This window comes from Chaetodon trifascialis, chromosome 16, assembly GCF_039877785.1.
Source record: "Chaetodon trifascialis isolate fChaTrf1 chromosome 16, fChaTrf1.hap1, whole genome shotgun sequence".
Classification (NCBI taxonomy): domain Eukaryota; kingdom Metazoa; phylum Chordata; class Actinopteri; order Chaetodontiformes; family Chaetodontidae; genus Chaetodon; species Chaetodon trifascialis.
The window spans coordinates 19,063,958-19,088,397 of NC_092071.1; the positions used below are offsets into that span (position 1 = coordinate 19,063,958).

General features: G+C 41.5%; 3 protein-coding genes across 3 annotated transcripts in view; 2 read left to right on the forward strand and 1 right to left on the reverse strand.

Annotated features, from left to right (window-relative positions):
• b3gat1b (beta-1,3-glucuronyltransferase 1 (glucuronosyltransferase P) b) overlaps nt 1-8,617 on the forward strand; it is a 24,246-nt gene extending 15,629 nt beyond the window's left edge. The window contains exons 3-8 of the mRNA XM_070982848.1: nt 2,035-2,139; nt 3,193-3,335; nt 3,545-4,056; nt 4,236-4,532; nt 4,878-4,983; nt 5,570-8,617. Of these exons, the coding sequence (XP_070838949.1) occupies nt 3,224-3,335; nt 3,545-4,056; nt 4,236-4,532; nt 4,878-4,964 (1,008 nt within the window). The 5' untranslated portion in view covers nt 2,035-2,139; nt 3,193-3,223 and the 3' untranslated portion in view covers nt 4,965-4,983; nt 5,570-8,617. The remainder of the gene's footprint in view (nt 1-2,034; nt 2,140-3,192; nt 3,336-3,544; nt 4,057-4,235; nt 4,533-4,877; nt 4,984-5,569) is intronic.
• On the reverse strand, nt 7,034-13,971 carry LOC139344562 (beta-galactosidase-1-like protein 2). The gene is made up of 19 exons (XM_070982847.1): nt 13,880-13,971; nt 13,192-13,377; nt 13,022-13,090; nt 12,448-12,543; nt 12,040-12,148; nt 11,864-11,956; nt 11,640-11,721; nt 11,225-11,289; nt 11,052-11,136; nt 10,369-10,506; nt 10,082-10,162; nt 9,881-9,990; nt 9,606-9,752; nt 8,745-8,816; nt 8,532-8,610; nt 8,342-8,429; nt 8,145-8,256; nt 7,917-8,033; nt 7,034-7,322 (listed from the first exon to the last, which is right to left on the reverse strand). Exons 1-19 carry the CDS (start codon nt 13,969-13,971, stop codon nt 7,236-7,238), a joined length of 1,908 nt encoding a protein of 635 aa, XP_070838948.1. The 3' UTR covers nt 7,034-7,235.
• A 361-nt stretch (nt 13,972-14,332) lies between these two features.
• Nucleotides 14,333-24,183, forward strand: ei24 (EI24 autophagy associated transmembrane protein). Its single transcript, XM_070983530.1, has 11 exons — nt 14,333-14,451; nt 15,759-15,895; nt 17,835-17,980; nt 18,555-18,615; nt 18,941-19,007; nt 19,088-19,212; nt 19,795-19,914; nt 21,867-21,978; nt 22,063-22,174; nt 22,592-22,666; nt 22,758-24,183. The coding sequence occupies exons 2-11, from the start codon at nt 15,854-15,856 to the stop codon at nt 22,918-22,920; spliced, it is 1,023 nt and encodes a 340-aa protein (XP_070839631.1). The 5' UTR covers nt 14,333-14,451; nt 15,759-15,853; the 3' UTR covers nt 22,921-24,183.
• Nucleotides 24,184-24,440: the final 257 nt, after the last annotated feature.

A 24,440-nucleotide genomic window follows, 5' to 3' on the forward strand; every position in this document is an offset into this window, starting at 1 on the left:
CTGGAGGAGGACGTGTGGCTCAGCCTCAGAGCAAGGCCTAAGACCCACGTTTGTTCAGCTCCATCCATCCCAGAGCCTTGGGTGCAGGTTACGAACAGTTGGCCACTGCCTCCAACCGCTCCTGCAGGAGGCTCTCAAGCTTAAGAATAAATTTTAAATTCTAGAAAACTCGATGTCTCCATCTTCCCTGGTGCATCCTAATCTGGCAAGCTGTCCTTCGTTCTCATTTTCATCATCAGCTTCCATAAACCTGCTAGCAAATCCCTCCACTAACCAATCCGTTGTATCCAGGAGTGAAGCACTCCTCATCATCTACTGGTAACCAACCCGGATCCCAGGCACGGCATCAGGATTTCAATTTTGGGTGGACCACAGTTACTTTGGGTGGGCCTCTTAATTATAAAAGTTAACACTGTTTTCAACTGGTAGTCTCACAAACAAAACAAAACTGACTGGTATCATGCTGTTGAGGACGACTAGTACGTCTAACTGATTATGACATGATACCAAAAGAAAATTTCATCAATCTCAGTCTTAATTTTGGGACTTTTGGCCCACTCCACAAAGTTGTCTCACGCAACAACACTAGTCACTGCGTGAAGTCATGTCATTGCTTTCCACCAGATGTCCAGACAGCTGCTGCTGGTTGCACTGCAGGATGTGAATTACAGATTTTCAGTGTAGGACCCACACTGAAAATCTCTAATCCAGTCAGGTCATTGACTAAAACCATGTACCTTCAGGACAAAAAGCTCACTGAATTTGATTGACAGGGATAATTGTGTCTCACTGCAGCACATCTCGGCAGCCTAGTTTGTGGTTTCACAAAGTACCTCTACCAAAAAAGTTTTGTTCTTGTTTGTTTGTCAGTTTGTGTCTCTTCACTAGCAGGATATTTTAGAGACTACTTAGCAGATTGGTGTTACTTTTAACAGCTGGAAATTGATGAGAAGAAACCACCTTTTGCTCATTTCTCCTGAACTGTGTGATGTAGACACACTTTGTTTTGCCTGGACTCCTTGGTCCAACACATCTATCAAAATATGCCTGATTTGACTGAGCCCCAACAAGAAGTATCATTTATTTCATTCACTGGTTGCCCAATTCTTATTTGTCATATATTGCCATTGTTTCATCAGAATCTGTGTATATGTAGGTGAAAGTCCGTCATGCCACTGTTTTTTTCTTCCCCTCACATTCGATTCCGCTGTGGTTCTTTTCAGCCATGACACAACTAACCCTAAAATGAGGATGCAAAATGCTGAGGAGGTGGAGAGCGAGTCATTGCTTCTCAACATGATGTGCATAAATAATTACCTTGTCTATATCAATGACATGCTGTTCAAACATAACCCTATTAAACCTTTGCTGATGTGTTAATTAGCTGGCAGAACCTTTGATCTCAGACTAGAGTTGATCCTTTTTAATCAAGGATTAATTATGTGTAAACACTTGTGATTAACCAGCAGATGATTTGTCTCATGAACAGCCTCCTGTCGAGAAAAGAAACAAAAGCACACAGAGTGGTTGAAGGTCCTCTGGACTCCAGGAAACAGACAACCAAATGGATAATCAGAGAGTGAAGCATGAACATAAACACACATGTATGTTGTGTGATATCTCTACTCTCTGCGATTCTTTTTCCAAGCTTCATCTGCACAGTAGCTTGTATGGCTCGAGCAAATATCAGATGAACCAGGTAAAGACCCCCTGGCTCTAATTTGCCTGAAACACGGATGGCCTTTGGTAATGAGTCATACCAAAAGCACACAAATAATGCAAATGACAGTGCTGCAGATGCTTCCACGTTATGTACATATAAAACATTTGCTTTGTTCTGCATGTCCACAGAGACCCAATTGTACTATTAGTGTCCTACTTATTCCAATAAGTATTCCAATCAAAGACTAAGCATGACTAAGCAAATCAACAGATTTCACAACAGAAAATATTGTTCCATATCTGCATTACTATCCTGAGATGCATGACAGGCTGTCAGATCATAATAATCATCTACATGTTTTCTCTCTACAGGGATAATTGACTGGACTTAACCACTGATACACACAGTCTCCTCTTCTCCAGGCCTCTTTATACAGAGCCTACAGCATCAGTCATGTGTGTTGGCTATAAACATAGGTGAGATAATACGGTTTTGCATTTATATTTTATATTGCACTAATATCCATTAGTATAATGTGCACAACACTAATTCCATCCTTTGAGAATGTGTGGTATATAACTACAAAGAGCACGTAGACTGACTTAGCTTTATCAGGGTACTTTAAGGTTAAACTGAACCTACAAAAAAATAAATCCATAATGTCTTTGTCTGTGTCAACTGTTTACAGGCAGGGACGGGCTTGACCCTTTCAGCTACACTCTATCCCTTCTCAAATCATTAGCTCAAATGTTCTCTGTAGTACACCAGCATGCTTTCAAATGAGACAAAAAGAAAGCTTGGAGCATTTTCTGACCTATTTTCTGTTGTGCGGCAGTTCCAGCAGGCTGAGACTGTTTCTTAACACAATGCCTCCTTCCTTGTAGTTTGTGCCTTGCAGCTACAGTATGTTGCTGTTCAATAGAGAGCCACCTTCTATGGACTAAAAAATGCAATTCAAATGTAGTAATGTGCCATCAGATTGGGAAACTCAGTCAACCAGCTCATCCATTCACAATAAAGACAGTATGCTAAATATAACTCTAAAAGCAGTGGATGTTTCCTTTAGAAATGATAACTCTAAATGGTCTGGTGTAAGACATTTTGATCATATCTGTCTGCCTGACCACTAAGACAGCAAAAATAATTTTTAACGCAATTATACAGCACTCTAGAAGAATTACAAAATTGGAGTCAGTTCCCTTAATATATAAATAATAAATGAAATGATTGAAGATTTGACTTATGTAATTTAATAAATTATGAAAAATCCAAAATGTTAAAAAAAAAATCAATTTAAAAAAACCTGTAATTGGATATGACAGACTATGTATTATAATAATTACAGAGATGTAACTTGATTTAAAGCATTTAAAACAGCATTTCCAAAAAAACACTGTTTTGTTAGCTTGTTCTCTTCAGTGAGATGTAGAGATGGTCACCGGAGAAGCTGTGACACCTCTTTTCACACCTCTCTGCTTCTTATGATTATGAACCACATCATATCATATCATGTGTTATATGCCGTGCAGGTAGTGACATGACTCAGGTCTGACCCTGGAGATGCCGAAGAGACGAGACATTGTCGCCATTGTGTTGATCGTCTTGCCTTGGACACTGCTCATCACTGTTTGGCACCAGAGCACCATCACTCCTCTGCTTGCTACTCGAAAGGGTGAGGGTTAAAATCATGGAGCCGGCGCTGATCACTTTACATTGGGAATATTTTTTCTGTTCATCTCCATCATTGCGGTATTTAACTGAGATGTTTGTGTTACTAACAGCCTGCATCTGTGTCAGCTTGTTGTCCACAATGTATCATGTAGGCCTCATGTAGTGATAGCACACAGAGGCTCATTGTGTTTTTGTTCCGTCCTGGCTTAGATGACAGACATGATGGTCGCTCCAACTCCAGGAATACTTTTGCTTTCAAGGAGTCCTGTTCAATTCAGAACCGGGACATCGTGGAGGTGGTGCGCACTGAGTATGTCTACAGCCGGCCTCCGCCCTGGTCTGACATCCTGCCCACCATCCATGTCATCACTCCCACCTACAGCAGGCCGGTGCAGAAGGCAGAGCTGACACGTCTGGCTAACACCTTGCTGCACGTGCCCAACCTGCACTGGATCCTGGTGGAGGACTCCCCAAGGAGGACAACTCTGGTCAGCCGTCTCCTTCAGGAGACGGGTCTTAACTACACCCACCTCAATGTGGAGACGCCTAGGAACTATAAAGTACGCGGGGACACACGAGACCCCAGGATACCTCGGGGTACCATACAGAGGAACCTGGCCCTGCGGTGGCTCCGGGAGACCTTCCACATTAACAGCAGCCAGCCTGGGATAGTCTACTTTGCAGATGATGACAACACATACAGTCTGGAGCTGTTTGAGGAGGTAAGATATATTGCAAAGCAAAATCAAACATGACATAGAGCTGAAGAGTTCAGTGTCTTCTGCTCCTCCTCCTCATCACAGACTTCTTACTTGTGTTATGTGTCTTTAGCTAGATCTATAATTTTTTATGGAATGACTTATGATAGTGACTTCTGTCTCTGTCTGTTTTCAATGACCAGATGCGTTCCACCAAAAAGGTGTCAGTGTGGCCCGTGGCCTTTGTGGGTGGCCTTCGGTATGAGTCCCCTAAAGTAAACACCTTAGGGAAGGTGTACGGCTGGAAGACCGTATTCGACCCACACCGGCCCTTTGCCATCGACATGGCTGGGTTTGCAGTGAACCTGCGCCTCATTCTGTCTAAACCTCAGGCTTATTTCAAGTTACGTGGGGTGAAGGGAGGTTATCAGGAGAGCAGTTTATTAAAGGAGCTGGTCACTCTCAGCGACTTGGAACCTAAAGCTGCTAATTGCACTAAGGTAGGAAAAGGAGGCTGTCTGCATGTTTGAAATGTTGGCCAACCTCTGTGACTTGGCAATAAAACAAGCTGCTTCTGTAAATGCTGCTAGTGGAAGACGATGTGTGTTGAGATCCTTTTCTGTCATAATAATTTGTTCTTAAAGTCAGTAAACTGTCAGCTTACAGCAAATTCTTTATGCTTACAGCTCATTTAAATTATGCCACATTCTGCCTCTAGACATTGTGTAGCAGGTATGATGTAGTATATTGCTAATGCATAGCATGGCGAGCCAAAATGTCTGTTTTAGTGTTTCATCACATTGACTGTATTTCTGCTCATCTCATCCCTTTCTTCTTACCCGCAGGTATTAGTATGGCACACACGGACAGAGAAGCCTGTGCTGGTAAATGAGGGCAAGAAAGGATTTACAGACTCTAATGTGGAGATATGACATACTTCAGCTGACACAGGTAATAGAAGAGATTTGGAAATGCAAATTACTGTATTTCCACCCAGTGATTATTTTGGGGAATGGACCAAAGGGAAGCATCTTAGCTCATATGTGCACCATGAGGTACGGACCCTACTTGAAATAGATGTCTTACCTTTATATAATGTGTTTAAAGGATTGCCTCCAGCAGATTTTCTTATGAAAACCGAAGCACTTTTGCTTTGGTTATCACAAGCATGTTAATCCACACTAGTGATGAGGCTAGCTATGTTAATCTGTGGGTTGGATCACCACTTTGGTCCAAATTGAAATAACTACTTCATGGATTACTGTGGACTTAAGTACAGACATTCATGGTCCCCAGATGACTTTGGTGACCACTTGAACTTTCACCACCATGAAGTTGACATTTTGTGTTTTAGTAAAATATTTCAGTAACTGTTGGATGGATTTGGAACATGTATCTATGGTGCCCAGAGGGTGAATCTTAATGATTTGAGTGATCCCTGAATTTTCATCTACTGCCACCAGCAGGTCAAAGTTTCACATAGCAAGACAAATACAGTACTGCTAACGTGCACCTTGTTTCCTTGTCTGTTTTCCAGGGGAGCCATTTCTCCATGGGATTCTATTTGGATTCATGTAAGCCTCACAGCTCCTTAAAGCAATAGCCAGCGTCAAAGATATTATCACAGCAGAGTAGCTGTACTTCATCACAGCTTAGAAAAGGAGGCACACCTGTCCACCCCAGGAGGCAGCACAAGCCATGTGCGTGAACTGACCACAGAGTATCAAAGCACAACTACACAAAAACAAGCCGGCCTGTTCTGCTCGGAGCACTGGCTGATGCGAGACACTGGTAGGAGACGCCAAAAGGAGCTTGTCCACTGAGGTCTCCTTGAAGAGCTGAGACAAAGGATGTTACGCGATTTAAACTGCAGGAAGAGATGGCACGGCAAGCAATAAAGAGCCCTCTGAGCGCAGACAACACCAGCCAACCATCCAATTAGCATTAACTTGGACCCTTTTGTTCTGAAGCAAGCTGGCTGTCGGGCACAGGGCTGCACAGAGGAATAAAAGGGGTCCTTGTCTTAAGTGAGTCAGCACTGACTGACAGACTGCACTGAGGGGATCTGAGCCCTCCCCACTTGTACTGTAAAACACTGAGCTTTTTAGATATCACCCTGAACCCAGCACTAATTAGGAGTCCTGTTACTCCTCAACACACATTCACACATGCTTAGCTGTCGCACTGCACATGATGAGCACACTCACGCACGGCTCACAACAACACGGAGCAATGATTTACTTCAGTGTAACAGCAATGTCCTCTCTTACTGTTATTTACTCCAGGCTCTTGTTTATTCTGATGTGCTGTACTGTATTTAAGAGAAGATATGCTATTCCTAGACACCTGACTTCACAGGCTTCTTCATAAGCTCATTAAGTCCTCATTGAATGAACTGAGGGTTTCTCAGCAGAATTATTTATTGTTTCAGAGTAACGTACCATTGACTGGTTAGTTGTGAGCTATGCTTGCGAGAGTCAATGGGATATGAGGTCATTACTCTAAAAATTGGATGTGCATCCTTTCAAATAGCTGTATTACACAATCTAATTATTCCCACCATGGATGGCTGGCTTGCGAGTGATGATTTCATACTCCATTGACTTGCAGTGGCACTGCTTAAAAATGTTCTCAGACTCTGTGACTGTTTAAAGTTTGGTCACTTATCAATGTGACAGGCATCTGAAACCTTTAATATAAGGGTCTGATTTTGCTACAATGCTGCTTATGTTTCATTTGCTCAGATTGCCCCATAAACCTGTTTTTTGTTTTACAGGATAAGATATATCTACTTCAATAACTGCATTCTGCAGAATATTCACACAAGCAATACAAATATAACAACAATATCAAATATAACTGCCATCCCCATACAGAAATGATTACTCTTTAACTGGAAACCCATGGGTAAGAGGATATACTTGGTAATTCTACTCTATGTGTAAAGAGTTACTGTAACTAAAAGTACTGTATGTAGATAGCTATAAACTGCTCCCATGCAAACATGTCTCTCTGTTGTTGACATCGGTCTGTGTGTATGTGCACGTAGATTTTAAGGTATTATATGAGACAATGACCATGACATTAACATTGATATCCCTAAATTTGAAGGTTCAAAGTGATGTAATGAGCACTTTGTTAATCTTTGTCAAAAGACCCATTTTTACACAAAAAAACAAAGCCCAGAGAGGCGGTGATGTCAGTCACTGGATGTCTGCTGCCATGCCAAGATCAGGCATATCCTCAAAGTGGACCTTGTAGTCACCCTCCTGCTCCTCGAACACAATGACCTTATTCATTTCAAGAGGAAAAAGTGAGAGACAAAGAAGAGAGAGTTAGAGCATTGAGACTTGATGGCTTGTTGTAAAAACTCAATCTTTCAAGTCCATTATAATGCAAAGAAAAATCCTTTAAAAGAATTGTTTTGGGGACTGTGCTTATTTCTTTTCCCTATCGAGAGTGAGTTGAGAAGATCGATACCACTCTCATGTCTGTACATTAAAAATGAAGCCAGCAGCCACTTGGCTTAGCTTAGCATCAAGACTGGAAATAGGGGGGAACAGCTCATCTGGCTCGGCCCAATAGTAAAAGAAGTTAACGATGAGGGGGATAGTCGTGTACCAAACTTTATCTTGGCTGGTCGCAGTGAGCATGAGCACGAAACAAACGACATATAACATGTTAATGGGTGTGCTTTAATTTTGTTAGTACAAACACTGCTGTTTCCCCATTCCCAGGCTTTATGCAAGGTTAAGCTAACAGTAGCTGAGTGTACAGATATGATCTTCCTATCTATATCGCAGCAAGAATGCAAATAAGCATACAGTATTTATAAAAATGTCTAACTATGCCCATAACAAATGGTGGTTTGTGTACAGCTATACCTGGTTGATTCCACTGTTGAGAAAGGGACCGGGGAGGTAGAGAGTCTGCTGGGGGCCAATTGACCAGTAACGGCCCAAATTCAGCCCATTGATAAACACAACACCTTTTTCCCAGCCCTGTGGACCCAGAGATAATTTAACGGCTTCATAATGTATGCATGAATTCCTTCTCATATGAACACATGCACAAACATGCACACAGCATATCAATTATGTTTCATTTCTTACTGGAAGCTTCACAAATGTGTCACTCGGATATCCGTATACAAACAGCCTCCCCATGAAGAATCCAGGGAAGCTGGGAGTTTCAGGGAGAGTTTTCCAAGGTGCCTGATAAAGACTGAAAGAAGGCATCCACTTCAAACACACTATTACAGCAAAATGAAAGTGATATGCAATGCTTTAGATTCAATAAAGGTACAAACCTATCAATAAAGCTGGGTTTCATATCCAGGCTGTATATTGTAAAATCCCGCAAGGGAATATTGTTTAATAAAATGTCTCCCACAAGGCCTGCAAGAATACAAATCAAAATTGACTTGAACGCTACCCACTGAGTGCTTGAGTGATTTAATAGCAGGCACAGCAATGAACTGCATATTGTCTGCCAATCACCTTTATGTTGTTTGTCAAGGTCCCTCCCCTGATGAACTCGTCCACAGTTTTCCACCAATAAACTTAAGGTACGCCGTCCCTGTAGAGAGTCATTGCTTGTATGACTTTTGCACGTTTTGACTACCACACAACCAACACTTCAGCGTCCATCACATCTAACTATGAATGATGTTTATTGGACATTTGTCTTCATTGTTCAACTTGATGCCATACCTTACCATCAGGAACTGCCAACTCCTGGCTCCGGTGTTTGAAAAGGCCAATGTAACTTCTGTCTACAAACACCTAGGAAGAAAAACATCACTGTCAAATAAACCATAGTACATCACACAGAAATTCTGCTTCACTTGAAAGAAACATCTCAAAGATGTCTTTGCCAACTATCACCACAGTCGTCACCTCTACACCACTTTCATGTGTCATACTTTGGGTATACCAACAACATTAGGTGACCACTGTGTGACTGACATTAAAGGAACAGTTCAACATTTTGGGAAACACACTTATTTGCTTTCTTGCTGAGAGTTAGATGAGAAGATTGACACCATTTTCATATTTGTCAATTAAATTGGAAACTAAAGCCAGGAAACAGCCAGTCTGATTTTGCCCGATGGAAACAAGACCTGACCACCAGCACCTCTATTGCTCACTAATAATTATCAGTTTTATATCTGATGTCTCACGCTGACAAGTAGTCTGCGGGAAATCAGTGCAGCTAGCCAAGAAATTATCAGGAACATAACTCACATAAAAATCTTCTTTTTTTTTTTTTGTGCGGATTAAACACATAAGATATAGTATAATTAGCAAGCTAACAAGCTGCTGGCAGGCACATTTATTCCCTTTTGGACAGAGCCAAGCTAGCTTCATATTCTGTGCACAGTTGTATTGATTTTCTTGTTTTTGATTAACTCGCAGCAAGAAAGCATTATTTCCAAAAATGTCAAACTTTTCCTTTAAGTTCAGCTTCAGTGACAACATACATATCAAGAAACATAATGACTGGAATAGGTTAATAAAAGGAAGCCACATCCATACTGCTTAAGGTCAGAATGATGGGCCATCATGACTCACTCGGGCACGGTCTCTGACGTTGTCTCCAGACTTCAATAATCCTCCACTGGTGATGGTAGTCTCATACAGTGTGTATCCATAGGACTGGCCGTTCCTGTTGTTCACAGGTAGATTCTCCATGTTTACTGGCTTTGCTGACTTAAATGGCTGCAGAAAAGTTTAAACATGAAATGAACTGACCTCCTTGACTGAAAAGTAAAAAAAAAAAAAAAAAAAAAAAAGAAATAAAAAATCATTACACATATCAGCAACAAATAATCTTACATAAAACATACTCCCTCAGTGAAGCTCAAAGCATCCCATAAGGACAAGTGTTGGTACATGATAGCTGCTTCATAAGCCTCCCTGTAATGCAGGGCTGGCATGTCAGGGAAACTGTCTCCTCCTGTACAGACAGGTCAAACACAAGATCAGGCAAAGAGGTCGGTCAAGCATTCACTAACTTGATTCTCATTTTAACTATGTGTTTAACTTACTGCTGTGGCGAGAAAGTAAATCCCTAAGGAGATGGTACTTTGGAGTGTACTCCCCAGCTTCAGACAAGGGAGCGTCATAATCTGTCAAACATGGCAATGTGACATAGATTAACTATCATGTGCTGCCACCTGCTGGTTGTTCAGGTCAGTGCTGTTCTGTAGACAGCAATGAACATATTCTCCAGCCGTGACACTGCATTGCCTCATTAGAATAAAATCTTTGTAAATTTGCATCTGTGACATGGCTAGTTTGTTTATGATAGAGCAGGTGACACAGAGGAACCAACCATAGCTGGGGACCAACGCTTTGTAGGAAGGATCAGCGAGTGCTCCACTCATGAAGCCAAAAGTGGAGCCTCCATGGAACATGTAGAGGTTGACAGACATGCCTCGCCTCAGAATTTCTCTCACGGTGGACACCATATCTGACAAGAAGTGTAACATGTTGACTGTACACAAACTGACTTAAAAACGTAGAAGTCCCTGCAGCAAGTCAAGTCACAGAAACCTCTTTGACCCTCTGCTCACCTCTTTAAAAAAACAAAACAAAACAGACTGTTCTGACCTTCACATGCACATTTGCATTACATTGTTTGCATCTAGCTGGTGTTCCTTATGCAAAAAACAAAGCGGTAGGAAGATAAACAGAAAACGCACCATGGAGAATTTGTTTATCGCATAAATGTGACTTGAGATAAAATATTTTGACTCCGCTTTATCAATGTGTGTTTATCAAGACTGATACCAGTATTTTTTAAGCAAACAACAGAGTTTTTTGTGCCAAAAATGGCTTAAAACAAAATACAAAATGCTGTTTAATCCAAGATTTGTCTTTATCTTGGGCTGAATTGCACAGTATGAGCCTACACTCAGTCCTGGGATGGCCCAGGCTAATAAAGAATAAAAGTATTGATAGAAAGGTCCCTTTTTCATCTGTAAAGCCACCAACAACAAGGAGAAGCATCCTTACCCTCTGGGGGAAGCACATGGTGGACATCACCCCATACATCATACCAGCCAGTCCAGTAGTCCATCACCAGGGTGGGGCTGTTGGGCTGACAAACAACACAGAAAAAATCCCATAGGATTGCATGAACCCACAGTGACAGACAGTGAAATGATGTGCAAAGATGAGATACACACCTGGATAGTATTCAGATCCTGGATGTTTCTCTGATTTAACTTCTGTAGCTTCACTGATCTGATTGCTGCAAGATATAAAATCACAAAGCAAGCTGTATGTGTGACCTGGTATTTATCATGTTGTGGGGACAAAAATCTGTTTACACAGTCACATTGTGGGGACTCACCTGCCTTATGGGGACGAAATGCAGGACCCCTTAAGTCAGTAAGTCAGTAAATTTTATGGTGAAGACTGAGGATAGGGTTACGGTTTAGGTAAGGCTAGGTTAGGTACAGGCTTAGGAATAGGCAAATAGTGGTTATGGTTAGGGTTAGGGTAAGGCTCCAGGAAATGAATGTAAGTCTATGTAATGTCCCCACAAGTGATAAAAACACAACATGTGTGTGTGCGAGCGCGTGCATTAATGTACTGTACCTCCATCTACACCCCCTGACTTTAATGTGTTGTGGCTGTCTGATGTGAGCAAGAGCTCACTTATTCCTCTGGACTGTAAAGCCTTTAAATAAAACAGAATGTCACAACAGAAGTTACAAACATCATCAGATTGATCCATTCTATTAAAATCAATCTCGATTTGTGCATGTGTGTTTTAATACAGGGTAAAGGTGACATTTTAATAAACAAGCATATCACATCACCTCTTTAATGAAAAGCATGTAACTGTCATCCTTTGCAAAGGATCCATACTCGTTTTCGACCTGCACTGCAATAATGGGGCCCCCTTTCTTGAACTGAAAAACATAAACAAATTTTAAAGAATACAACTTAAATGAACTGGAGACAAACTTTCCAGTTTTAGTGATGAAAAAATAACCTGTAGTGGAACCACTTTTGGTATAAGTTTGTCAAAAAAAGTATTGACAGCCTGAGTAAAGCCTGGGTATGTTGTCCTCAGTCTCATGTTACCATCGCTGAGGAGCCAGCTGCAAAGAGACAGAAGAGTCAGAGCTCAAGAACAATGGAAGCACAGTAAATGTAACATAGTGGACAAAACTTGACACACTGGGCAAGTCTTCTCTTACGGCAAGACTTTTTCACCCAGACTTCACTCAATTCATTTATTCAGGAGCATTAACTAGTCAGCTTGTTGAACAAATCATTGGACAGGCTTTGGGTATAAATCTACATCCTATTTTCATACATTCAAAGAAAATTGGGATTTCTATTAGCAAAACTACATATTTTTCCTTAAATTGTAATATGCAAAGAATACTAGTACTACCTTGGCAGTCCTCCTAAGTCCAGCTCAGAGGAAATGTAGGGCCCTGGACGTAAAATCACCCACAACCCCAGTTCAGCAGCAAGATGGATATAAGCTCTGAAACCCAGATAGGAAGACAATCAATAAGAATTTACTATCACAAAAAACAAGTTTAGGCCTCCCATGATACCCAATATTTCGTTGTGTGAGGAGTGTGAAATCAGCTTGGCAACAACAAAAACAACAACAGGCTAAGGCGTCACATCCCTCTTCACCCATCACTGCTGTGTTGTTAATTGCTTGTTAAGTTGCTGTTGTTGGGGAGATGCCGCTGTTGTCCGACGGGGCCTCTCAGTCTCACTGGGACTTAAATGATGAGGAGAAAAGGAGTGTATTCTTAACACGAGAGCGGTTCATATAGTTGGAACAACTAAATAGGTGGCGCAAGCGTTTTCATTTTTTATGGACATTTTTAAGCTGCGTGTTTGCTTTAATGAGAGCATGGACTCCTCTCCCATAAGCAACAAACTGCACGGTGATTAAACATAAGCGAGTTTTTATATTCAGGTCAGGGAAGAGTGACACTGCTTCTTACTCTAAATCCAGCTGTGAGTAGAAGTTGAAAAGCCCTCTCTCTGGCTGGTGCAGACTCCATGGCACGTACCTGCAAGGATCCAGGATGTTCTCTGTTAACATTCAACCAGTGGCCAGTATTGAGAAACAAAATACAACCTACTATGGTGTATGGTGTATATATTTCCCTACGTAGTGAGGGTGTTGATGCCACAGGCCTTCATTTTCATCAGGCGGTCCCTCCAGTAGGCCCTGGGCACACGGAAGTAGTGGATGGATCCCCCGAGGATGTGGAAGGGCTGTCCCTCCAGGGTGAACTGAGACGAGTTGGCACTCAGGCCCACCTTCCTGCTCATTCTCCATCCCCCTGCTGGTGTCCTGGAAGAGGAACTGCCGCTTATTTGTGTCACACTCCCATAATACAGCACATAGACTATTGTGCTTGAATAGATCGCATGACATGCTTGATAGGAATTTGCAGACGTCTTGTATTGGCAAACACAACCATAAAGAAGTAGCGAGATGCTTAGAGACAAGACTTCAGCAGATGAGATTTAGCACTTCATATTAACCTTTTAAAATGTTATGTCAACTTTTTTCACTCTACAGTTTCCCATAACATTCTTAATGCTGTAGTTAAAGTCGATCTTCATTCTTTCCAGCAAAAAAAAAAAGTCTTCAATGAATTAAAGTGATACTTCGATAACTGGTTCACTAAGAAGCTGTATCTAATATCATGGTATAAAAAATGACGTCATACAGTAATGTGTCTGTGACAGTTTATAATAACAAAGTAATAAACTACTACATTAGTTACAGGTAGCCTCAAAGTACCTCTAACGGAAACATAATGAAAACTAACACTAAGAAATGAACTTACCCGAGATATCTGTACAGGATGAAGCCAACAATGCACAGGCAGATAAGTGCATACTTCTTTTTGTGCGCATTTCTTATCCTCCAGACAACCATCGATAGGATGTGAGATGCCTTCCAGTGACATAGGCAGTAATCCAGTTCAGTTTACAACATCTGAGAACAGATGAGCGCATGACGCTGGCGTGAGCAATTTACCGCCTCGTGGGAGTGTCCGTACACAGCCATGGAAATCTCTCACACCTCAGGGTGTGCCGATGTGTCTGTATCACTGTTCTTTGCTGAAAAAACAAACAAACAAACAAACAACAACAAAAAAATACAATTTTAAAATATTGATTTATTAAAACAAACTTGAACAGTCAACATTTTTAATTTGAAGCCATCAAAAGGGATGCTCCTCGCACTTCATCCTACAAGAAACTACACTTCCCATGATCCTTAGCAGTCGGAGCTTGCGCAATATGTTTTCCACGGCCCAGGGTTCTGGTGGTGTCTGTTTGGTGTTGTTGTCACATTAAGGGGGTAAAAGAAAGAATTAACGAAGTTAATATAACCCTGAGCCTGTCGCATGAGGTAAGGAAGATCCGGCGGGTCACTGTGTGCTCTGTCTCCGACTTAACACGCGTGTTGAGATGTTGACTTGACGAAATACACAACAGTTAAATTAGTTGTTGAGCGTTAATAGTTCTAGCTAGCTAGCTACACAGACAGACAAGCTAACAGAGCACCAAACAAACCAACGAAAGTCAAAGATTGTGAGACCAGAGGTATCATGCTGACCACACTAGCTACACAATGAGGGTCTCCACGCATGAAACTGTTCAGAGTTTTCTGCAGGCCAGACAGAGCCAGTTTACCCTCACTAACGCTACGCTATCACCTATATGAGCTAACCCACTGAGTCAGCCTGCTACCGTGAACTTACACAAACAGAATCACTGAAAGACGCTGCCTGAATCTACGTTTCATTGTCACCCTGTTACTAAAGTTATGTTATTGACAGAGACTCGGTCATTTGAGAATAACTTGTGATGTTTGCAGTAAACGTGACCATACGTGCAAATTCATTGGTTTGTTTTAAAGAAGTCGGACAATAGAAGCATAATTGAACACTGGCGTTGGTTTTCCTAATTTCAGTTTCACTTAATAGGTTAATAGGCGAAGTTGCCGACATCAGATCCTGGTAGACCCACCCGCAGTTTGTGTCCTGTTTTCTTTTTCGTGTAACGACATCACACTTACTGAATGTTAAATGACCACACATATATCTCCCAGTATCGTTTCCAGTAACATTACAAAGGAAAGACCTGCTATTAATACAAATACAAACATTTTAGAGAGAAATCACAAAATTAGCATAACATTTTTTATCAAATGTGGTGGATGAACGAGGTGGGTTTTTTTTCTCTTTAAACAAAGTTAGATCAGATGTGAATCTGCACAAAATGGCTACCAAATTTAATTAATATGATAATTACATTCCAAAGCCTGGAAAAAGTGCTAAATAGCTGTTTGTTATTGAACAGCCTCAAGGCCAGAAGTTTTTGCCATGTTTGTGTTAACTGTCATTGTTTTTGAAGTCAAATAACAGCGATGTCTTGCAGGAAAGTTTGAGGTATAGATATATATACACATGAAAAACTGGCAGATTCATAAATGCCAAGATCTAAAGCACTAAAGTTATGAATATGCTCAGTTCTACTAATGTTGCTGAACAGGGCTGACATGGGTGAGAAAATTGGGTAGACGAAGTCAATGTTATATTGCAAATTCATTACAGAACTGGTTTCCACCGACTACATTATTGTAAATTTCTAGAAGGACTCCCACCTGCTAGCTCTTGTAATCACTTTGTTTCCTTGGTTTTTGGGTTGTGGCAGGTTACTGGGTGAGCCCCTCCCTGCCATGAGAGCTGACCACCAGGTCACCACCCCCCCCTCCTTCTGCAGTTGATGGATCTGCAGCTGGTCCAGAGATGACAGACAGCGTCAGGGCGTTCCTCCGCAATGTTGCGACGGTCAGCAGACACGCGCACACAGTACTCACACAAAAGCTATAACACAAGGCACGAGGGTGTAGTTCATTGACGGTGAAGCGAATCCATGCTTTCAAACTAATGCACGCATTCTGCCTTATTTTGAAATGGCAGAGACATAATCTCACTGGCAACTTCATTAGGTACACTTACATTGAAAGGTGTTAGGATGCTGTGTGAAATGTTGCAAATCTTTTTCAACCCATATTCAACTGAAAACAGTACACAGAACATTCCACAGGTAAACAGGTTGATTGGTAACAGGTGATAGGATCATGATTGTGTATGAAAGGGGCATCCTGGAAAGGCTCAGTCGTTCACAAGCAAGGATGGAGCGAAGTTCACCTCTAGTCAGGAACAGCTCACAAAAAAATGACCATCCAGACTGTTACCAGTGCAAAGTTCAAAGCCAGCACCTGTGATGGTATAGAGTGTGTTAGTGCCCATGCAGGGGTAACATGCACATCTGTGAAGGCACCATTAATGTTGAAAGGGACATCTCTGCTTATGCCACCAGGCTAAAGCCAAGCCACATTCTGGATGCGTTACAGCAGCGTGGCTTTGTAGTAAAAGAGTGTGCGTACGAGACTGGCCTGCCTGCAGCCCAGAACTGTCCGCCATTGAAAATGTGTGGCACATCATGAAGCACAGAACACAACAAACTGCTGAGCAACTAAAGTCGTATTTCAAGTATCCTCAGTTCCCAAAACAACGTGATGTAACACAGTCAAACATGCATCAGCGTTCTCTGGAACACAGACATCAAATTCAGGATGAGTGTATACTTCCACAAAATCAATAAAGTTTATCCATTTGAACATGAAATATGTTGTCTTTGTACTGTATTCAACTGAATATAAGCCAAAAAAAAAAAAACATTCAGAATGCAAATCTTTGCATTCTGTTTTTATTTACTTTTTACACAGCAACTTTTTTTGCAATCGGGACTGTATGTAAAAGAGGATGACAAAATATTACAGACACCTTTCAGCATAATGCAGTCACCCACTGTGAGCTGTTTTTGTGTACTTTTGTTCTGAGCATGGTTGAACTTCATTTTCTGTTTATTACCTTGAAGTTTCTCATTTTGTATCATCAGCTTGATTGTGAGCTGGCTGTACTCCAAAGATAATGTTTGTCTCTGGAATAATCTAAAGTAAATAAGAGGAGATGTTAGTCTTTGTGTCTGTATGCAATGTTTATTTCCAGCAGCAGCCTCTAGTTGGTTAGTTCAGAATAACTTCAGCATTGTTGTTGCTCTAGCTTGTAGCAGCTAGCTGGGTAAACCTGGTGACAGAGACTTTATCAAATAAAAAGGGTCACTGTGATCTAAAAAGTGGCAGGAAAAAAGCTTCATTGTGGAAAATGCCATAATGAAATAAAAACAGATTTTAGAAAAAATGCCATTTTGAAATAATAATGTCTCTTGCCAAATAAAAAGGCTGTCCTATTAAAGTCTGTTATTATGGAAATAAAGAAGATGAAATAACATTTCATCATTTGGAACTTTTTTGAATTTTAATAATTTCCTAAATATTTTCACAATTTATTGTTTTGTTCATATATTTTACACAACTTGTTCATGTTATTATTTATTTCACAATAATGTATTTAATACTGAACACCTCCGGGCTCCACGCCATCCATCTAACAGTATATAATAGCTCTTGATCAATAATAGGTCAGTCAGCTTGATTCAAATTTGGATGTCATCCAGCCTCCATTATTCACCTCTGATATGATGGCGTAACATAGCTGGTGTTTTTTCTTTTCTGCCTTGCCTTCATGCCTTCAAATACCTGTATAATTCTTGTGTTCAAGTCTAATTCTTGTGTTCAAGAAGCATTTACTGAGACATTTCAAAGCTCCATTACAGTTTGAAACAAACGCCTTATGTGTATTCTTGCTCTGGGTTCTCCAGGGGATCAAGGACTCCATATTGGGGATTGGGACAATCTCCAAGCTGGACGCCCGCATCCAGCAGAAAAGGGAAGAGCAGCGGAGGAGAAGGGCCAGTGGGGCCCTGGCACAGAGACGGGCACAGAGTGAGGAGCGCAAACCGGACAAGTAGGCCAGACAAAAAGCTGCATGTTTCACTGGCAATACTGCTGATGTTCAGATATGCTCACAGATATTTTTATGAGTCTGCTTTATTGCTATTCTGAAAAAGCTGGGAATGGAACGCCTCCTGACATGATCCTCTTGGTTGAACCTCCTGTGCACCCCCTATGCTGTGCATTTCCCACACGCTCCACCAAGCAGATGGCTATATTCACCTTAAGAACAGAGATGCTTAGGTTTTCCTTAGTTAGAGCTGAAGTCATGTCAGCATGCAATGCAGCTCTTGGCTCAGTTGACCAAGAAGTGGTTGCAAATTGTTCTGTATTCACATGACACTCTTAATAATGAAAATAACTTTAGAAATTAGTAAATAACATGTTGATCTCTGCGGCTCTAATATCCCGTCTTTTAAAAGGAGCTGCTCCTGTTCCAAACTTTCACTCTGCAAACACAGACATGTTAATAGCATCCATGAGTTTGTCTGACTGGTTAAGTAAGAAAAGTAAATTTAAAGTGAAACCAAACTGTCTTTTATTTTTCACCAATGGCATATGTTGTCATTATTTCTTTTCTCTCTCAGTGAACCCAAAGTAGCCAGCAGGATTTTTCAGTGCTGTGCCTGGAATGGAGGAGTGTTCTGGGTAAGATCACTCACACACCACCTACACTTTACAGCTGCAAGTTTTGACTTTCCATGACAGTAATGCTTCTGGATGGCTGCTTTTTAGCCACGTGTTGTCCCAAACTCATCTTTTAGCTCCGGGACAATTTTGGGAAGTCCTTCTTGCTGATGTCAGTTTAAGTAGTGGTCTCTCAGATAACCAGCTCTCATACATCCATGTTCTGTCTGATTGTGTATTTTTTGACGTTGATCCTTTAAATATCCAGCCAAATACCAGATTTTGAAAACCATTTTGTGCAAGGAAGCATGAGTTGAAGAGTAACGGGAGCATTTTCTCCCTCCAGCTCAGTCTGTTTCTCTTCTACCGGGTGTTTATCCCTCTGCTGCAGACTCTCACAGCAAAAATCATCGGTATGTATGGCTGCTAATGAATCTGGGCCAGGTTCTCTGATTTATGGTAGGAAGCAGTCAACAAGCTGTTTTTGCTCCAGGTGACCCCTCCCTCCATGGCAGTGTGTGGTCCTGGTTAGAGTTCATCCTGACCTCCGTTTTCAGCGCTCTTTGGGTTCTCCCTCTCTTCGTCCTCAGCAAGATCGTCAACGCCATCTGGTTCCAGGTTAGGCCCAGCTTTGTTAGGCTGTAGTGATCTGATGACAGAACTGGTGGCCTTTTTAAAATCTACACATAGATCTCATTACACAGTCTGTCAGCCTGTAGATACAGATTACTTTTTATTCAGTAGTGAGTTGAAGTGAAGTCACACCACTCAACCGGACTCCTGTGACTTCAGCTGTAAAAGCCTGATGAAGCTGCTGATGAAAACAAGCTTTCACCCATGAGGCATCACTGGAGGGCTTTCATTATGGAGCATCTGCATGCTCACAACAGCATACACAGAAGTGATTGAATTAGCGTCAAATTCTAACTTGTTGCCTGAAGCAAGTTTTAGGAAAACTATTCAGGACTTTTCTTAGCGCTTTTATGTGAGAAGGTCAGGACATCGTAGTACTAAATACAGGAGCTATTAAAATCCAGTTATTGAAGTCATTTCATTACACAGAAACAAAGTTTCCTCTTGTCATCTCATATTGCCATCACAAAGAAAAGAAAGAAATTGTCTTCTAAATCTTGGTGTTGCTCTGCTGCTCTTTGATTACACAGACGCAGACAGATGTGAGTGTTTTATTCTCTGTTACAGGACATAGCTGACCTAGCATTTGAAGTGTCTGGATGTAAAGCGCAGCCGTTCCCCAGCGTCAGTAAGATCATCGCTGACATGCTCTTTAACCTTCTCCTCCAGGCACTCTTCCTCATTCAGGTACATTTTTACAGACCCTTAAGTTTTGGTTTTCTTCATTTAAAAATAATGTTCCTGTCTGTGTTTCTCTGTATCAGTACTCTAAAATGACACTGTAGCGAATATACTCAGAACTCCTGTATCTCAGTCACAAAGCCGTGCCATCTTTAAACCACGTGCAAAGATGCCAAACTGCACTTTGCACAACGAGTTTGGTCATCCACTATGGCCGCTTTCAGCATGTCCAGTAGGCATCAGGCAAGCACTTTAACTGTTATGGCGCATTTCCATTACACAGTTCCAGCTCTACTCGACTCGGTTCTACTCTACTCTACTTGGTTTGGTTGAGTTTCCATTACTATTGAGTAATTCATTGTACCTCCTCAACGTAGGCGGGGTCGTCATACCACGGCTGCGCGAAACTGCCATGACGTCAATGTGTACGCAACGCAAACAGAGCCGACAAACAATGGAGGACATCGAGGCGATGTTGTATTTGCTGCTCGGTTTGTGGCTTTTTGTCACACACAAACCCAGAAAAGTCTGGACCTCGTCGACGGACCACGGTGATATTTTACGAGCAGCCATTTCCCTCGAGTGAGAATAAAGAATAAAGTCAGCGGTTGCTGTTGTCCGGCGTTACAATGGAGGGGGTGGGATTGTTTCCCGGTGTTGGACATCGCAGACCAGTGACGACACTCTCCGGCCAATCAGTGGCCGACAGGCTGTTGACGTCACACATATAGTATCGCTTCTACTCGCTTGGAACCTCGCCAGAGCAGGTACTAAAAATAGTATCGGGTACCAGGTACTAATGGAAACACAAAACAACCGGGTAGAGTTGAGTCGAGCCGCGCTAGTGGAAATGTGGCATTAGACTCTTGAGTCAATTCAGAGATTGTACAAAATGTAAAAAAAAGCCTTTTGTGTCACACTTTATGGAGCTGTTTTTACGCTTCCATGCCAGCGACAGCCGTGGCTGGAGGCATTATGTTTTCAGGTTGCCTGTCCTATGTCCGTCCCATTCTAGTGAACACTTTCAGGGAATCTCTTCAAATCTGGCACAAGTGTTCACTTGGACTCAAGGATTAACTGATTCAATTTTATCAATCCCCATGCCCGTCCCATCCAGAATTAATACGTTAACCATGACAAAATTTCACACAAATGTCTGTTCAAGAATGGACTGATAACACTTTGGTGGTCAAAGGTCACTGTGACCACACAAAACACATATTTTGCCATAACTCAAAAATTCATGTGCTTATTATGAAAAAATTCCACACGAATGTCTCATAGGATAAACTGATTATGTGACTTTTTGTCCATTATTCAGCACCATAACTCAAGAACAGAAAGGGGCATTGTGACCATATTTCACAATCGATCAGATACTGAATTGGTGACACTAATCTTGACTGGTGAAGCTGTGCTGATTGTACAGATGTTCTGTACTGCCAAGTTGAAGATGTGTGTGAAGCATCCACGTTTTACAGGTTGTAGCTTCTTTGCACCAGCATCCATATTTGAGTCATTGTAGTCCACCGCAAGCTGACTGGTTCTGCTGATGTTGAGCTTCAGGTGATTGTCGTTGCACCATGTGATGAAGCTCTCTGTCAGTCCTTTGTACTCCTCTGGAAAAATCGTCTCTAAGTGAAGACAGCATGTTTCTCACTAGAAATTATTCAATGGCATCATAAGTCACTATAGAGGTAACTTCCATTTCAGTAAAAAAGAGGCCTTTTATTGAATTCCTTCAGAGTCTTCACTGCACATATGAGTCTGGACAGACATAAACTGGTTGGTGGAGGCATACAGTCGTGAGGTGGTGACTCTAGTTTTCAGTTTCATAAACTTTTAAAAAGGTCTGTTGTTACCTATGAGGACGTTTTTTTTGAACTACAGTCTGATCTGCAGTAATCTCTCAATTTCTCTCCTCGTTGAATATAATTGTGTTGTGTATTTTTTTTTAGGGTATGATTGTTAGTCTCTTCCCCATTGATGCCATTGGACAGATGGTTAGCCTCCTCCACATGTCTCTACTCTACTCCTTGTACTGCTTTGAGTATCGCTGGTTCAATCATGGTGAGATGCTCGCATTACATTCTTCTCCTAAAATAAATGATCTGGACTGACTGGAGAGCTCAGAACTGCTAATGTTTGTTTCAGGCATTGAGATGCACCAGCGGCTGTCTAATATCGAGAGAAACTGGCCGTACTACTTTGGCTTTGGTTTGCCCATGGCTCTGCTGACTGCCCTGCCCTCCTCATACATCATTAGGTAAGACTTCTAAGAAGAAATCAGTTGTGGTGTTTTTGTTGTGTGTCTGTGCCTTTAGTAAGAAAACCAAATGGTGAAAGAGGCAGACTTTTCCTGAAACTGGTAACAGCATATGTAACAAAATAACCTATGCTCAAATGTTAATGAAATGTCAATTTATGACCTGTGGGATTGTAAAAAACAGAACAAAAATACCTAAGAATAAAGTAACTAAATAACTAAAAAAGAATCACTAACATCCTCCAGAGTCACATCCTGTCTCAAGACAAAAAGTTTTTTCTGCCTGAAAATAGTCCTGAAATCCATGAAAATATGTGTCATCATGTACAGAAGACAGACCTCATGGTCTCTGTGGGCTGAGTTCTCATTCACTGCATTTACTGTATGCTTTGTTTTTGTTTTTTCTTTTCTACACAGTGGCTGCTTGTTCTCCATCCTCTTCCCTCTATTCATCATCAGCGCGAATGAGGCCAAGACGCCAACAAAGCTGTAGTGAGTCTGAAATGAAGACGACCACGTTTCTTAAAAAGTTTTTTTGTGACACACGAGTCGCTGCTCACATTTGTCTCTTCCACTCTTTCAGCCACTTCCAGCTGCGTCTCTTCTCGTTGGTTGTGCTGATCAGCAACAAGCTTTTCCACAAGACTGTCCACCTGCAGTCCTCCCTGACGTCATCCACCTCCTCAGAGAGGCTGTCGTCCCCCCACACCTCCCCGACCCGCCAGAGACCTCTGCCCAGCCAGTGATGGAGCCGCTTGAAGGAGAGAGGAAAGCAGTGGATGATGGCTTCACTCGATGTGATTTCCCTTACTGAAGATGATAAATGGTTTAGCTCAAAGGGTTTACATGTTTTTATCTAATCTCTGGCCCTTTGCTTCTTCGATTGCAGCACCCACCAAACAAGTTTTCAGTGTGACACAAAAATCGACTGCCCTTTGCCTCACACTCAAAACACATTATGTACTCAGCTCTTCACTTGTTTTCTTTTGTGAACTTTCTGTCTTTTTTTTGTATAATGTGCCATTTGAGTGACTCCCCTTTAATAAATTACAGCACAAGAAATCATGTAGTTTTAATGTTTGAGCAAACGTGTGACTAAAGAAGGATTTTTTTAACTTTGAAGGGGATTGTTTGTGTTCAGAAGCAATGCACATGTCGTGTTTTACCTACTCTACATGTTTTCTTGATGTTGCAAGTTCCATTCCTTCCTCACAGATTGAATGCTTTCTTGCACATGGATATGTGTCTCTGTCAAATGATGGCTTCCAAACAGTTCCAGGAATAACCTTGTACAGTTAAAAAGGGAGGTTTTTTTATCCTGTAAGAGCTTTGTTTTTAGTAAAATATACAAATCAGTTCCAGAGCTGCTATAAAAAGGTTTAGTGACCTTAAGTAATGGAAAAGAAATAACAAAGTCACTCTTGTTGTGTATTGACTAAAGGTTTTCTTGGTGTCTCACCCCACATTAAAATCTCACTCCACTGTCTGATGAAATGTACATGTTGCAAATCACGAGCTGACACCAGCAAAGGAAAAGCGGCCTAAGCATTTTCAGTCTGTGTGAATTTAGTAGGTGATAGGTGAGATGACACTGCCAAACTGCTGCATCTGTTTTATTTATTTCACGTCACCCACTGCAATGCTAAGCTCTGTAATAAAGGAAGGAGTCACGTAGTTCAAGTCTTTATATCTCAATTCAATGGGTGATCATCCTCGTTTGCCCCAGAGAGCAGAAGCAAAAACAGATCACTGGCTGTTTGTTTTTTGTGCTGTGTATATGATGTTAATGCTGTAAATCCTGAATGTCCAACCAGAGGCCCACCACCATGCAGCGACCCAGTCACCAACCTTTCTCTCACACATCAGAGCTCATGGCCATGGGGAGGGCTGTGATTTTGAAACAGTGTGCAATTATTGTAAGAAGAGCGTAGTGTTTGTGCAGACTGATATATGTGAGTGAGGTTTTGTAAAAGTAATGTCTAATTTCAATAAAATTGGTCAGTATTCAATATTTTTCATCGCTGTGTTCAGGGTTTTGCTGCACGGTGTTGATCAAGTAGAGTTGGTTTGAGACCTCACAGCATAGAGAAGCTTTTAAAACACAAAAGCACAGACTCATGTTTCAATCGAAGAGTGGAGTGGATGTGGAAAGTTGTTGTATAGTCATCCCTGATTTCAAATAAATGTATGCCCCCCAATACAATGATAGAGCAGGGTTAAAAGAAGTAGATATTGTGGGTGTGCAATCCACTCAAGGAAGTCTTGT

Excerpts from the sequence above, each read along its gene's own strand:
- LOC139344562 (XM_070982847.1), bottom strand. The coding sequence starts at position 13,971 with ATGGTTGTCTGGAGGATAAGAAATGCGCACAAAAAGAAGTATGCACTT. Across the intron at positions 9,991-10,081 it reads TTTACTTTCTCGCCACAGCA|GAGGAGACAGTTTCCCTGAC; the intron begins GTAAGTTAAACA and ends CTGTCTGTACAG. Across the intron at positions 8,034-8,144 it reads ACACATTTGTGAAGCTTCCA|GGCTGGGAAAAAGGTGTTGT; the intron begins GTAAGAAATGAA and ends CTGGGTCCACAG.
- ei24 (XM_070983530.1), top strand. The coding sequence starts at position 15,854 with ATGACAGACAGCGTCAGGGCGTTCCTCCGCAATGTTGCGACG. Across the intron at positions 18,616-18,940 it reads GGAATGGAGGAGTGTTCTGG|CTCAGTCTGTTTCTCTTCTA; the intron begins GTAAGATCACTC and ends TTCTCCCTCCAG. Across the intron at positions 19,008-19,087 it reads TCTCACAGCAAAAATCATCG|GTGACCCCTCCCTCCATGGC; the intron begins GTATGTATGGCT and ends TTTTTGCTCCAG.